Source organism: Microtus oregoni, unplaced genomic scaffold (genome assembly GCF_018167655.1).
Source record: "Microtus oregoni isolate MIOR12 unplaced genomic scaffold, Mior012 000040F_ref0000088, whole genome shotgun sequence".
NCBI classification, from domain to species: Eukaryota; Metazoa; Chordata; class Mammalia; order Rodentia; family Cricetidae; genus Microtus; species Microtus oregoni.
This window is the reverse complement of record NW_024543207.1, coordinates 17,653,944-17,668,552: the sequence shown is the minus strand read 5'-3', so window position 1 is coordinate 17,668,552 and position 14,609 is coordinate 17,653,944. Positions and strand designations below refer to the sequence as shown.

The 14,609-nt window shown below is 41.5% G+C and overlaps 1 protein-coding gene across 2 annotated transcripts; it reads right to left on the bottom strand.

Annotated features, from left to right (window-relative positions):
* Positions 1-2,159: 2,159 nt before the first annotated feature.
* Positions 2,160-12,879, bottom strand: LOC121433589 (zinc finger protein 58-like). Of its 2 annotated transcripts, none has more exons than XM_041632072.1 (4): positions 12,773-12,879; positions 8,125-8,251; positions 6,828-6,923; positions 2,160-3,742 (listed from the first exon to the last, which is right to left on the bottom strand). In XM_041632072.1, the coding sequence occupies exons 2-4, from the start codon at positions 8,246-8,248 to the stop codon at positions 2,325-2,327; spliced, it is 1,638 nt and encodes a 545-aa protein (XP_041488006.1). In that variant the 5' UTR covers positions 8,249-8,251; positions 12,773-12,879; the 3' UTR covers positions 2,160-2,324. The 2 variants fall into 2 exon arrangements, with proteins under 2 accessions (XP_041488006.1, XP_041488007.1); XM_041632073.1 differs by lacking the exon at positions 12,773-12,879 and adding an exon at positions 12,629-12,669.
* Positions 12,880-14,609: the final 1,730 nt, after the last annotated feature.

Sequence of the window (14,609 nt, the reverse complement as noted above, 5' to 3'; positions counted from 1 at the left end):
TTTAACATAGAAAAACTATATACAATAAGTACAATAACTATACACAAATATATATATATATAGGCAGTAATCACATTAACAATGTGAATCCATTAGCATTTGACAAATTCAGAGAAAATACTCCATTATGTATCTTATCTTGGTAAGTCCAACTACTGCTAATATTTTTAGAACTGCCCCAGCACCTTTAGCTCCCTTGAGGACTAAGGAAGTATTTTCTCAAGTAATGTATAAATCTTCCCTATCTTCTGTTGATATGGGATTCAAGGAAACATTAAAATAGGCACAATAAACTTGAGATTTTCTCTCCTGTTTTCAAGTAATGTATGATTTGGGAAATGATTTTTTTAAATTCAATTACCTCTTTTTAACTATAAAACATTTTTGGACATTTATCATTAATTTGGTTGTTGCTCTTGGTTTATTTTTTATTTTAATCATTCTCTTTCCAGTCCTCTGCATAAATTAAGACTTGCCTGTCTCATAGTCCTTCGTGATGTTCATGAACTTCAATTTAAAAACAAAAAAGATGCTGGGAGCCATGTGGATTTCTTGGGGGTTCCTGAGAACAGCCTGAACAAACTCTGCTTGTTGCAAGGCGCTCGAGAATCTGACCCATTTTTGGCAAGGCCCATGGCTATGACCCCAGGAGCACTCTTCTTGCTTCTTTTATACAAATTATTGCTGGTTAATTTGAGCTTCACTTTCTTAGAGCTATGGATGAAATGGCTATTTACAAAAGGAAAACCTTCCCCCTGAAGACTCTCCTCTGGGTGAACCAGAAGGGATGTTGTTAAAAATACAGAGTGCATTTGAGTTAGCCCCTAAAGTCTTTGATGTTTCAGGTGTGAACATGAATTCAGGCTTCTTAAGAACAGGATGTTAAATGCACCTTGTGACTATCCTGAAAGCGTCACAGGAGTTCAGGACAATATTACAAATTTGCATAACTGTTGTAGATAGAATGATTTTAACCACAAGAATCTTAGAGAAATGTTAATAAATAGATGATATCAAGGGTTAATGGAGCAGTCTAGGAACAGGGAATGAGGCAGAATCACAGAAACCCACAATGCTCTCATCTTTAATAGCTGTGCCAATACTGTAGAAAGTTGGGAGGAGAAACACATGAGAATAAGAGATAAGCGGTGCCAGCTATAAAGAGTAAGCTTTTTAGTTATGTAGCTTACAAGATGATAGGAAAACTCCTGGTATATTCCCTATAGGAGATATTAGAGTACAGAATGAAGAACGAATTGGTCCAACCTCAGCTGATGAGTTGATTATGATGAGTATAGATTTGACCAGAGTGAAACATAACCGCTAGGGGCAAAATTATCTTTCTGTAACCACAAATGCAGCCAGCTAAACACACTGTTCTATCAGTATGTGTGCCTAGTTAGAAAACGTCCTCTGTTGTTTGCTAGATCGCTTGTGCTTCTAATATTAAAGCTATGAATCATATAGGTAATGATTAGCAGTGGGAAGGTTGGGGCTGGAAAGGGAATGAGGTGAGGGAAAAAGTTGGCAGGTATTGTAATTATTATTAGAAACTTAAGAGAATAAATAAGATTGAAAAAATGTTTAGGCAAACTATTGAAACTGTAAAAATAAAAATGGTGCAGGCTCTCTGGGCCACTTGTTTGAAACAGAAGGTCAGAGTTTTGTCACTGAGCTGACTTTACACACCCGTTCCAGGTCATCAGACCCGCTGGGAATTAGGAGATAGTCCCCCAGAACTCTTGCTTTTAAATCAACCCATATTCCTTATCTATGCTTTGTCATGTGGCTCATGGCTTATTATCTCATTTTCTACACATCCTGCTTCCTTGTTGGCTGGCTGGCCTCTCCTCATGACTCCTCTTTCTGCCCTTGTTTCTCCCGGCCCTCACAGAATTTCTAGTCAGAATGATTCATTTGATGCGTTTTATGGGCTGAAGAAGGGTAAACTTTTAAGACATTTGTAGGATTTCTCTCCAGTATGAACTATCATGTGTCCAATAAGCTTATAAAGATTAACAGTCTTTGCCACATTCCCCATACTTTTAGAGACTGTGCTCAGAATGAATTCTCTCTCTCTCTCTCTCTCTCTCTCTCTCTCTCTCTCTTTGTTGCCTAAGGGATGAAGATGAGTAAAATCATTTACCAGCTCTTCACCCTTGATGGTTTCTCTCCAGTGTGCTGTCTGAAGTTCTTGAAGGTGTGTAAAGTAGAAAAGCATTTCCACACTCAGCACACTTGGAGGGGTTAGCTTCAGAATGGAGTGTTTGATGTCATCTAAGGCATGAAAAGGAAGAAAACCATTTGCCACACTCTTCACAATGCTATGATTTCTCTGCAGTATGAACTTTCTTGTGTCTCCAAAGGGATGAGCTATTACGAAAGGCTTCATGACACTGTTCACACTTGTAAGGTTTCTCTCCAGTGTGAATTGCTTGATGTCCCCGAAGACTCCTGGAACAGGAAAAGCGTTTTCCACATTCTCCGCATTTATAAGGACTGTCTTCAGAATGGATTATTTGATGGCGTCTGAAGAACAAGGATGAGTAAAAACAGCTGCCACACTCTTCACACTTGTAGGGATAGTCTTCCGAGTGAACTGCCTGATGCCGTCTGAGGGTTGAAGATGAGAAAAAACAGCTCCCACACTTTTTACACTCGTAGGATTTCTCTGCAGTATGAACTCTCTTGTGTTTCCAAAAGGTTGAGTATTTACGAAAGGTTTTGTGACATTCTTCACATTTGTATGGTTTCTCTCCAGTATGAATTGCATGATGTTCCCGAAGACTCCTGGAACAGGAAAACCATTTGCCACATTCTACACACTTATAGGGACTGTCTTCAGAATGGATTGTTTGATGTCGTCTAAGGGATGAAGATGAGGAAAAACATTTGCCACACTCCTCACACTTGTATGGTTTCTCTCCAGTATGAACTGTCTGATGTTCTTGAAGGTGTGCAAAGTAGGAAAACTTTTTGCCACACTCTGCACACTTGTAGGGATTGTCTTCAGAATGGATTGTTTGATGTCGTCTAAGGGATGAAGATGAACAAAAATACTTGCCACACTCTTCACACTTGTAGGCTTTCTCTGCAGTATGAGCTGCCTTGTTCCCAAAGAGAAAGGCAGGCTTAGTAAATCCTTTTCCATTCAGTTCACACTGGTATGACTTCTCTGCAAGATGAACTTTCATGTGTCTCCAATAGGATGAGTGATAACGAAAGGCTTTGTGACATTCTTCACACTTGTATGTTTTTTCTCCAGAATGAATTATTTGATGCACCTGAAGTCGTAGAGAACAAGAAAAACTTCTTCCACAATCTTCACATTTGTAGGGATTTTCTCCACAATGAGTTCTTTGATGTTGCTTAAGGAATGAGGGATAGCAAAAGGATTTGCTACATTCTTCACACTTGTAGGGTTTCTCCCCAGAATGAATCCTTTGATGTTGTTTCAGCATTGAAAGATAGTAAAATGATCTGCCACATTCTCCACACTTGTAGGTTTTTTCATCAGTATGATCTTTCTGGTGTATAAAAAGTGATGAGTGAGTATTGAAGGCCTTGTGACATTCTTTACACGTGTAGGGTTTTCCTCCAGTGTGAAGTCTCTGGTGTATGGAAAGTGCTTTATAAGAACTAAGGGCCTTACCACATTCTTCACACTTGTAGGGTTTCTCCCTTGTATGAAGTCTCTGGCAGTGACTATGTAGTGAGTTATAATCAACATTGGATGTTGTTCCTGTTAAGCAAAGTTGAGATATGAAGAAAAGCTAGGAAATATTCATCATACTTACAGTACTTTTATATGGAGAGATTTATTCATACATATTGAAACAGCAGTGACAAACTACAGTATATTTCAAACCAATAGGCAGTGAGGATGAAGGATAAAATATCGTAGCTAGAAATAATTTATACTCATAGTAGGATAATAGGCACAACAAAATAGAGCACAGGCAAAATTGCTAACTAAGTTGTAAGAGCATTTTACTAGCATAAATAAGCCTATTAAACAATAGAGATATTATCTGTTTATGAAATTATAAAGTATTCAAGCCTTAAACAAAGTTAATTGTGATTGTGTGATTCTGAGTCATCATCAAAATACAAAATTTTTATCATCCACATAGAGTTTTATTTTGAAAGGATATGCTGTACAAAAAGTCCACTGCTGAGAGCTGCAGACCCACAAACCCTGAACTTTCTATGACCTTTTGGCTGCTGGAGGTAAACATCTTGTTTTTTTATGCTTATAGCTGCTCTGAGCACAGAACCCTCATGAGTTCCTGATAACAAGGATGTGGTTTCCGGTGGACTTGCAGTGAAAATCCTGAGAGCTAGGGTGTGGCTACTAGTCAAGGAGGGCACTATATAAGCTGCCTTGGAACTTAATAAAATTGGCATTCTTGCTTCAAGAGTGACCCATGTTGCTGGTGTTCTTTAATCCCTAGGCCCTTGCCAACTCTGGTTCCAGGTGGTACAGGCACCACAGTCCACAAGATGAAATAATATAGCTCAAAAATTCAGGACAAGATTTTATGTTTTATTTGGAGGACAGGAAAATATATATCTGAAACATATCAAGTCATGATAAAAAGAAAAAAAAGCTTCAGGCTCACCTGTGAATTAGAGTAGTTTTGCTGAGACAATATATTTGTCAACTAATAGATGAAAAAAATGAGTTATTTCCTCTTTTGTTTAAATTTGCTTTTTCAACATAAGGTTTCTCTGTGTAGATCTTGTTATCCTGGAACTGATTTTCTAAACCAGGCTGGCTCAAACTCAGAGATTCATCTTCCTCTGGCTGCAAGTTCTGGGACCAGTGGAGTAGACCACCATGCCCAAGCAATAAATTTATGTATTTGTAAGATTTATTCATTTACAAGAATGAACAGATATTAGGCCCTAAGTGAGAGAGACAATGAACAATGTATGAAAACAGGAGACTTGTGTTTACCCATGAAGTAGAAATTCACAAAGCAGAGATCATGGATACTTTATAATCCTACACTGTCCTTCACCCTGTGCTTTATCAATGTGTTTTATCCATCCACCAAAATATATAGGGAATGTATAACAAATGATATTAGGCTATACACACCTCCAAAATAATACAAAAAAAATCAAACTGCAAAGTAAAGAAAAATTTTGAACCCACAAAAGTTTGAAAGCTTAGATCCTCCTGGCTACAGACAGTTTTAATCTTCAAATATATTTCTACAAAGGGCATACATTCTAAATCCTTATTACTGAATGTATGATAAAGAACAATTTAGAAAATATCTTCATCAAAGACTAAGAACTCTGATGGGAATCACTTTCCTCAACATGAGTGTAAGTGACTTGAAAGAAATATGTGAACTTAGTTTTTTACAATGGTTTCACACCTAGACATTTAGAAAGGCGTGCATTTTTTCTGATGTTTAGAAAATAGTACAGAGTCTGTTATTGAAATTCCCAAAGGGACTGTGTGGATCAGTGAAATCATTTAAAAAGATACCGAAGATATAACTGAGGTTATATCTCTGATAAATGGGTTAAATTATTTAGATTAATTATATAAATAAAAGGCAAAACCTTTAAAGCTTGAAGGAAGTCACTTTAGGCCTGTCTGTGTAAGACAGTTATGGAGAGGAGACTTAAAGATAATATACTTAGTGATCGAAATTTATCATCCCTAAGGTTATAAAGTTTTATTCATGTTGAAGAAAAACACTGAATTAAAGAATACTATCTAGTCACTTATGTCTTTGTTAACTTTGTTAAACTGCACCCACTTGGAGAAACTGAGTCATGACAAGAACAACTAATTGTCCATCTTTTTATTCTTACAGGTTTCCCTTAAAAAGGCCAGGCTTCCTCATCTCCTCTAACTGTATTCCTTCTGATTTATCAAGCTTCTGAACGTAGGTCAGGGGCACTGATTTAGCTTTTATGCAGCGACGATATAAAGAGCTGGGGAGAGTGAAGTTCCCAGAGCCTCCACGGACTGTATTCATATTTAAAGTTTATTTCAGTATAAGACAGCTTCAGTTCAGTAACTGGAAATTCTAGGGCTGAAATTTTTAACAGAGATAAGTTATTTCCATTTAGCATATCCTAATCTGATAAAATTCACTAATTTACAGTAAGATGTTAGAACGAAGACAATTGAGAACTAAGAGTTATTGAGTCACCTACTGAGAGATTAAACATACTTAGTCTTCCCAAAATTGTGTTTATAGTCATAGTCAGTACAAATGTAATTCATGTACAGAGACAATATTAGAGGGAGAGAAAAATTTATACAGCCTTCAATTATACAATCCTCTGTACGTGTTGTCAAAGTTAAGCAGGGAACGGACTGTCCAAATTGACTCGTGCTTGTCTGAATTTTATCCAATTGCTCCGCACCCCCAACGTGTTCTAATCAACAGAACTGATACTGTCCAGCCTCTGTCACTGCCTGCCTCTGTTTGATGGAATTGTGGGTTTGACTTTAAAAACTCAATCATTCTCACTTTGGTTTAGACATCTTTCTGGCATGAGTCTGCTCACAAGCCCAGCAAATACATGAGTCTTCTGCATAGAACAGCATTTCCCTGAGTCTTCATTACAATGTAGATTTAAAAAATAAAAAACCTTGGAGATTTGCAGAAAAACATACACAGCCCACGATGGGGGAATTACAAAGCTTAGGAGAACTAAACCACCATGAATGTCTGAGACATCTTCCTTTGATAACAAAGACGTGACGGAGAGATTATCTCCACAACAACACCTTCTTTCAACACACATGGGAAAACCTGCTTTTTAGCTCCCTGAACCATCTCATTCCTACACACCTGGGTGCACAGTGGCTGTTGCTTGTATCTTCCCATCCCCAGGTCCTTGTGTTTGCTCCAGAAATGTCACCAGGTGTGGCTTAGAGAGGACAAGACCTGTTTGTAGAAAAGGGAACAAGATTGTTGGAGTGTTCTTGTACTGGAAACTGACATGGCCCTTCCAGTACATTCTATAAGGAAAGAGATATGAAATAAATGACTACAGACAATCAGTTCCATACACGTTTCCTCCCAGGACCACTACAGCACACGAAGGAATGTACAATTTCCAGATTTTGAGTCTCATTGAAAGGGGAAAAGATTAAAATTTGTAGGAATTTTGCAGAGTCACTATATCTGGGGTAGACATTAGGATGAATACTTTTCACTGCATGTAGGGTAAACTTTAGAATGAATATTTGCTTTCTAGATGTACTTTGATCATGGAGAATCAATGCGGAGAACAGTAAGGGATCTTTGTGGAATACAGCGATTGTTTCTGTGATTTGTACACTTGTTTCCTGAAGGGACACTGCGCCTTCGCATGACTGTGGTCACGTGATGCCTCTGGCACACCTGAGGCTCTTAGATTAGTCCATATTACAAATGTCGTAGAGTAACGGACTAAAGACATGAGGCATGTGATGCTTTCCTTTAGAGAGACAAATACATTAGGTTAGGACCTTGGTGTGAGGAAGTACTTTAGCCAATAAACAACATTGTGTAAGAATAAGTAGCCAGGTGGTGGTGGCGCACACCTTTAATCCCAGCACTCGGGAGTCAGAGGCAGGCGGATCTCTGTGAGTTCAAGGCCAGCCTGGTCTACAACAGCTAGTTCCAGGACAGGAACCAAAAAAGCCACGGAGAAACCCTGTCTCGAAAAATCCAAAGGAAAAAAAACAGTAAATATGCCTTTGTATGCCGGCTGTTCAGCATTCAGTTCATCACAGGCGGGACCTTCCTGCTGCCAGACAGGCCTTAAACTTTCATTTTGGCCAACCCATGCAGCACAGAACACCCCAACTAAAACTGGGTTGCGAAATATTTTAATCAACAAGTACGCTCCGTGCCTCATGGCATTGAATTTCTAGCAGTCCCAGTAGACATACTATTGGGTGAAATACACGTTTAACACTGACAGTTCAAACACACAGCGAGAAACACTGGAAAGCTTTGAGGTATGGAACGACCACTCTAATTTTTCTGAAAACGAAGGATATGAAACTGACTGTGGAAATGCTCTCATGAGAAACCACACAAAGAGAGGAAGCTATATGTTGATGGTGAACTAAGAAGTCACTATAGAGGAGATGCTCACCCAGGAAATCAAGGTGGCTGTAATTCTCCAGCATCACATCCCTGTACAGATTCCACTGAGCGGGCTCCAGACATTCCCTCTCTTGGGGAGAGAACTCAATGGCCACATCCCAGAAGGACAGCATTTTCTGCAAGAAAAACCAGTGAATGATAATTAATTAAAACCACAAATAATAATATAAATACCAAGATGCATTGGGCTGGATAGTTTTCCTGTCAACTTGACACTAGCTAGGGTCATTTGAGAAGAGAGAAACATAACTGAGAGGGTGCCTCCCTAAGACCACCCTGTAGGGAAGCCTATGGCATTGTCTTAATTAGTGACTGACATTAGACAGCACAACCCATCACGGGTGATGCCGCCACGGGCAGGTGACCCTATATGCTATAAGAAAGCAGAATAATGTGGAATAGTGTGATATGCTTGTATTCTACACACTGAATGAACAGAGAGTGGGCTCATCCTTGGGGAAGACCAGTTCCCCCTCTCTCAGCAATTTTTTTTGGCACATATTGTATTGGCCAGTTTGGTGTGTCAACTTGACACAAGCCAGAGCCATCAGAGGAAGGAGCCTCAGCTGAGGAAAGTCCTCCATGAGATCCAGCTGTAAGGCATTTCTCAATTAGAGGTCAATGGGGGAGGGCCCAGCCCTCAGTTGGTGGTGCCATCTCTGGGCTTCTGGTCCTGGGTTCTGTAAGAAAGAGGCAGAGCAAGCCAGAAGAAGCAAGCCAGTAAGTAGTTCCCCTCCATGGCCTCTGCATCATCTCCTGCCCCCCAGGACCCTGTCCTGACTTCCTTCAGTGATAAACAGTAATACTGAAGTTTAAGCTAATACTCCCCCCCCCCCCCCAACTTGCTTTTTGGTCATGATGTTTTGTCACAGCAATGTAAACCCAGGATACATACACTTTATTTGTTAGCTTGGGTTTTTTTTTTTTTTTTTGCTTTATTTTTCCAAACAGGGTTTTTCTGTGTAGCCCTGGCTGTCCTGGAATTCACTCTGCAGACTAGGCTGGCCTTGAACTCAGAAATCTGCCTACCTCTGCCTCTCGAGTGCTGGGACTAAAGGCATAAGCCATCACTGCTGGGTGGTTTTATATACATCTTTAGGGGTAGTACCACATGAAACTCTCATCTACAGGATATCACGGATATTAATGTTGTCAGTGTTCAGGCACTCCTACTATTGGGGTATCACGTCTCTCCCTTGGAGGCTAGCAAAGCATCTTCTAGTACTATGAACACTCGTCCGTAGGCCGGAGGTTCTCTTCTCTGGTCAGACGGAGGATTGTGTCTAAAGTGCACGGTGTTTTCAGCACTAGGAGGAGGGAGGAGCCATGCTCAAGACTTTCGGTGCAAGGGAAAGGTCTACTCTGTAAGGAATGATTACACTAACAACGTCTGTTAACAAAGGGCAGGGTTAAGCAACAATGAGGATGTTGCCAGTACATCTTCAAATCAAAGCAGACTGGAGACATTTGGGGAGTAGAACACTTATTTCTCAGGGAAAAGCAACTGACACACAGTGCAAGTGTCTTTGTACCTCAGGGAGCATGTTCCAAAATCTACAAGGGAGAAAACAAAAACCAGAGTTTCTACTCCTTTTTTTTTTTTTTTAAAGAATGATATTGCCTACAGCAGGGCAACTTGGTCACGAGGGAAACGGCATACATCGGGACAGAGGGAAGATGAAAAGGCTGTTCTCTGAGAGAACTAGAGCAGGTCCCAACAGAGAACTCACTAAAAGACCACTCCCTGATAGAGCCCAGCAGAAGGGGACACCGTTCCACACAGGGAAGTGTTTGCTGTCCTGGGACTAGCCTCCTGTGAGACGCTGTAAGCAGGATAGCACTAGGAGGGTTTGTTCCCGATACTGTTAATAGCAAACATTCCAGAGGACTATGAAACTGGCAAAATTCATTTTTTTTGGAGAAGAAATGCAAATGATGTCTGGTCGGAGATGAAAAATCTGTCATTCATTAAAAACTGCTACACATTCTTACTACCGTTGGGAGGTCGAAATCTGCCCTCCACTTGAATAGAGGCTGTCCCTAGAACAACAGAATGGACAGAGTCGATGTTCTGAGAACTCTGGTATCACCTCTCATTGTCCCTAAGAGATGTCTTTTCAGAGAGCCAGACAAAACCAAACATTTGCAGGGCACTGGTGGGAAGTCCAAGTCAGATGCCAAGAGAGGACCGGCTACCTGGTCAGGTTCTTAAGCACCAACAGTGACCCTCCATTCGCAGCAGCCTGTGGACCGATGAAAGCACCTAGGGCTAAAATGCAACGCACACGCCATTCAGTAGCAGCTCCTAGATCTCTGTCCCAGTTCTTTATCCAACAAACGCGGAATGCAACATCATTAATTTTTCGCTTTAAGCTACCATTTTTTGGAATACTATGGCTCAAAGAATGGAATTGGAACCATGAAAAAAGCACTGGGGACTAAATGCAATGTCCTTTATGGAAAACATGGATGATAGAATGAGAATTTAGTTTAAAAATAAATGTCACATGCTCTGTACATTCGCTGTGCAAATGTCGCTGTGAATTTTAACAGCCTGCATATTGTTTCTGAGTCTTCAGAAAGCAACAGCAAGAGGAGTGTCTCACATATAGTAACAGGTCTGACTCGTGTTTAAAATAGATTCTGCAAAGAAGAGAACAATGGGGTGCAGTTTTTAAGAGAATAGGCAGGACAAACAAGCACAACTTTGAACTCAGCATATGTAACTGATATGTTACTACTTGTAAAAGGACTATGGAGGACACCATGGCAGACACTTCTATAACCCGAACTGACAACGTAATGAAAACATGTGCTGCTCAGGTTTATTCCTTGCATGTGTTTGACCCCTGCTCAAATCTTTTGCAAGGTCTCTCCATGGCCTCTGACATAATCATATAGATCGATCGGCAGGAACCGATCGATCATCACCCAGCACCTCCGCTCCAGGGTTTTCCAGAGATGACATGTCTAACTAACACAGCACGGTTACACATGAGCTGTAAACACAGGTAACTCCTTCCCTCACACTGACACAGAGCACAGTGAAAGAAGCCTGGCAGGAAAGACACAGGACTGTCAGCAAGGGGAACTGGACTGGACCTGTGGAAGAGCAGGACCCACCGTTAGCAGTTTGCTTTACTGTTGGCTATGCAGTGCCCCATGTGAAGGACAGCGCAGGAAGTGGTTTTGTTCTGGCTCACTGTAAGAAGCATCTGCTCACAGAGGAACCTCTGCTGTAAGGACAGGGGAAGACATCCCAGCTGCAGCTGCAGACAAAGACCCAGGAATGTAACGACAGTAGCCGCATCAGCCAAGAACTAGAGAATACACATGAAGAAATAATGGGGTCTCAGATTAGATATGAAAGGAACAAACTGGAAGAAACCAGAGAAAACCGGAAGAAAGCTGCATCAGGTCATGAGAGCAGCTAACACAGATTAATATGCAAAAAGAATGAACATTCATTGCGTATAGGAATATTCAAGCAAGGCAAAGAATTCTTCTTTACAGAGTAAATGGAGACAATTGTCTAATCACCAAAACTTAATGTCTTTAACAAAAGCATGTTAGTGACAAAAGTTGAAATTACACCTGGACTAGGTCAGCAGAAGTTAAGCAGAAATAATTCTTAAGTCAGCAAAATGCTGACTCCACAGATGTGTCAAGGTGCTCACGGTAATAAACAGGAAATTAACGGCAGAAACTATTTATCCCACACATGAAGTATGTTTAAATGTTTTCTGACACAGACTCTGGTAGCCTAGGCTGGCCTGGAATTTGCTATGAGGCAGGGGAGGACCAGAGGGCCCTGCCTCCCCCTCACAAATGCAGAGATGAAAGGGATGTGCCTCAGAGAAGACTGACGTTTCTTTTCTATCACAGGTCTGGTTACTGAAATCCCAGGAATACACACAGGTCTGCTGACCTGACACAAAAGTTTTCCTAGTCCGCATTCTGCTTTGCACGGGGTCCTTCACTACGCGCGTCTGCGGAATGTGTGCTCCCTCACCCTAGCCAAAGCTTTTCTACAGCAGCTGATTCTGGAAGATCTGTCCGTGTTTCGGAATTTCCTACCCGTGATTTCTGGAGCCTCGGGTTTGTCCTCTCTTAATTCTTTACTGGCAGAAAAAAATGGACACAATCAAGACCTCAAGACTGTTACAGCAGACCGGCTACAGAGTACAGGAGGAGTCAGAAACCATTTGCTCTATAGATACTGAGAAATCTCACAGCATCCCCCTGAGAATGAGTCAGAAGTGAGGCCGGCTTCCCCACCAAAGCTGCTCAGGGAGCTCCCAGCTCCCCCTCAGGAGCAGGTAGTCAGCTGACCATCCTTAGCCTGCAACCCTGGACCCAGCACTGTCATCTACTCCGCGCTCCCAGGCTGCTCTCCTGTCCCAGAAGCCCAAGGAGCACTGGGGCTGCACGCGGCATACTCAGGAAACCATCACTCAGGACACAGTCCCTGTCGCCCTCTCTCCAGCCCTGACCTGCAATCTCAGGCGTCCCAGCCAGTTGAGCACAGCACCTCCAAGGCAGCTTCTCCCGCCCTCCCACCCAGCCCAGGTCCGCTCCCTCCAAGACGGCCCCGCACCCCGCACAGAGCCTCAGGCTGCGCTGCACCCTGGACCAACCTCCACGTCAGAGACGCAACGGGAATGGGCAGTAGGCGGGACTCTCGCCCAACTTTGAGGAAGACGCACGTGTGGAGACCAAAAGCCGGAAAAAGCTTTCCTGGACGTCTTTGGGTGATGTCACAGTGGGGTGGACTACATTTCCCAGAAGTCTGCGCGAAAGAATCCCTGCAATCCTTGAGGGATGATATTTACTCTTCCTGGGCTTGTGTTTGGCTACCCGCAGTTAGGCCTGAGAATCATGAATTGCTCGAATGTCTAATTAAAGCAAGCTTAGTTTTCAGGAGCACCAGGAAGAGGCCAGTAGACGTTTTCTCCCAGCGTCGGTATTTCAGAGAGCAGCCCTCATTGCCTTTTTAGGTGCCTTTTTGGGGAAGGATTGGAGTTATTAAAACAAAAAACATAAAAACATGCTGTCCAGATTATTGGCAGTTAGAAATGAGGAAATAAAAGAAAAAACAAGTTCAACAATACATTGTGTGGAGCGGGGGTCATCATCAAGATATCAGGAAAAATGTTTTCCTAAAGCAAAAGCGCAATCATATCAACAAGTTATTTTTATGAGGCAAACAGTGGGCATACCTCATGGGGGCATAGCTGAAATCTGTTTTTGGTTTTTTTGTTTGTTTGTTTTTTTTTTTTTTTTTTCGAGACAGGGTTTCTCTGTGGTTTTGGAGCCTGTCCTGGAACTAGCTCTTGTAGACCAGGCTAGTCTCGAACTCACAGAGATCCGCCTGCCTCTGCCTCCCGAGTGCTGGGATGAAAGGCGTGCGCCACCACCGCCCGGCTAAAACCTGTTTTGTTAGGTACATTAGGCACTGAAAACAGAAACAAGGTATGAAGATTTAATGTATACAATGTGGTTTCTTAACAAGGTGGCTACTGATTTGGTTTCAAACAGCCACGGGGAAGCAGTTTGATAGTGCACTTTCAGATCCACAGCCCAACGTATGTGAATGGGAGTCGAGACTTTGACAGAAATACTAGAAATATTACTGCAGTGTTAAAAATCACGTTGAATCAGTTGTACTTGAAAACGATCAGGCAATGCTGTGTAGGGTAACCTTTTTGTACACTGTGAAGATCTGTCTTATTCAGGGCACTTTCTGGCTGGTTTAATAAAGAGCTGAATAGCACATAACTCGGTAACTCGGCAGGAGAAGACAGGCGGTATTTCTGGGAAGGGAGAGGAAGAGATGAATCTAGCTGCCCAGAGAAGTCAGCAAGGTGCAGACCAAGCCAGGGATACAAAATGGTGGAAAGGTTAAAAAAAAAAAAAAGAAGAAGCCAAGACACAGAATATAGATTAATAAGTTATGAGAGCAAGTTGGGGGGAAGCCTAGGCTAAAGCTGGGCTTTGATAATTAATAATAAGTCTCTCTGTCATTATTTGTGGGCTAGCCATCCAGACAAGGAAGTAAGAATACACAATACACTAACTTGGTAACAAAAAGTATCTTTTAAAGATAATTTTGAGTCCAGTCCTAGTGAGCCTAAATGTGATTCCAAATGCAGAGGCTCATGACAATGCGACATGATCCGTACCTGGTCTGGAAATTTAGAGACATTCTCTGTAAAAAAAAAAAAGAAAAAACTAAAAGCAGACAAAAGAAAAAAACAGAAATAAGAACAAGAATTACAAAATACTTTTAAAACTAACAATGTAAATAAGACATTCTTCGTAAAGAAGTTAGAGTATGACTTAGGCTTTGTCTTAATATGCAGTCCTGCATATAAATAATGCATGTTTCTCTGTACTGACTCAGATTGGTTCATACATGCATTCGACTCCACAGCTTGTAAAACAGTTTCCCTGGGAACACTGGAATCTCTTCAG

Bases quoted from the DNA above. Each gene is read 5' to 3' on its own strand.
- LOC121433589 (XM_041632072.1), bottom strand. From the start codon at position 8,248: ATGCTGTCCTTCTGGGATGTGGCCATTGAGTTCTCTCCCCAAGAGAGG. The intron at 6,924-8,124 runs GTGAGCATCTCC...TTCTACAAACAG, and splicing joins CAGCCACCTTGATTTCCTGG to GTCTTGTCCTCTCTAAGCCA. The intron at 3,743-6,827 runs GTGTGTAGGAAT...TTTGCTTAACAG, and splicing joins AACAGCCACTGTGCACCCAG to GAACAACATCCAATGTTGAT.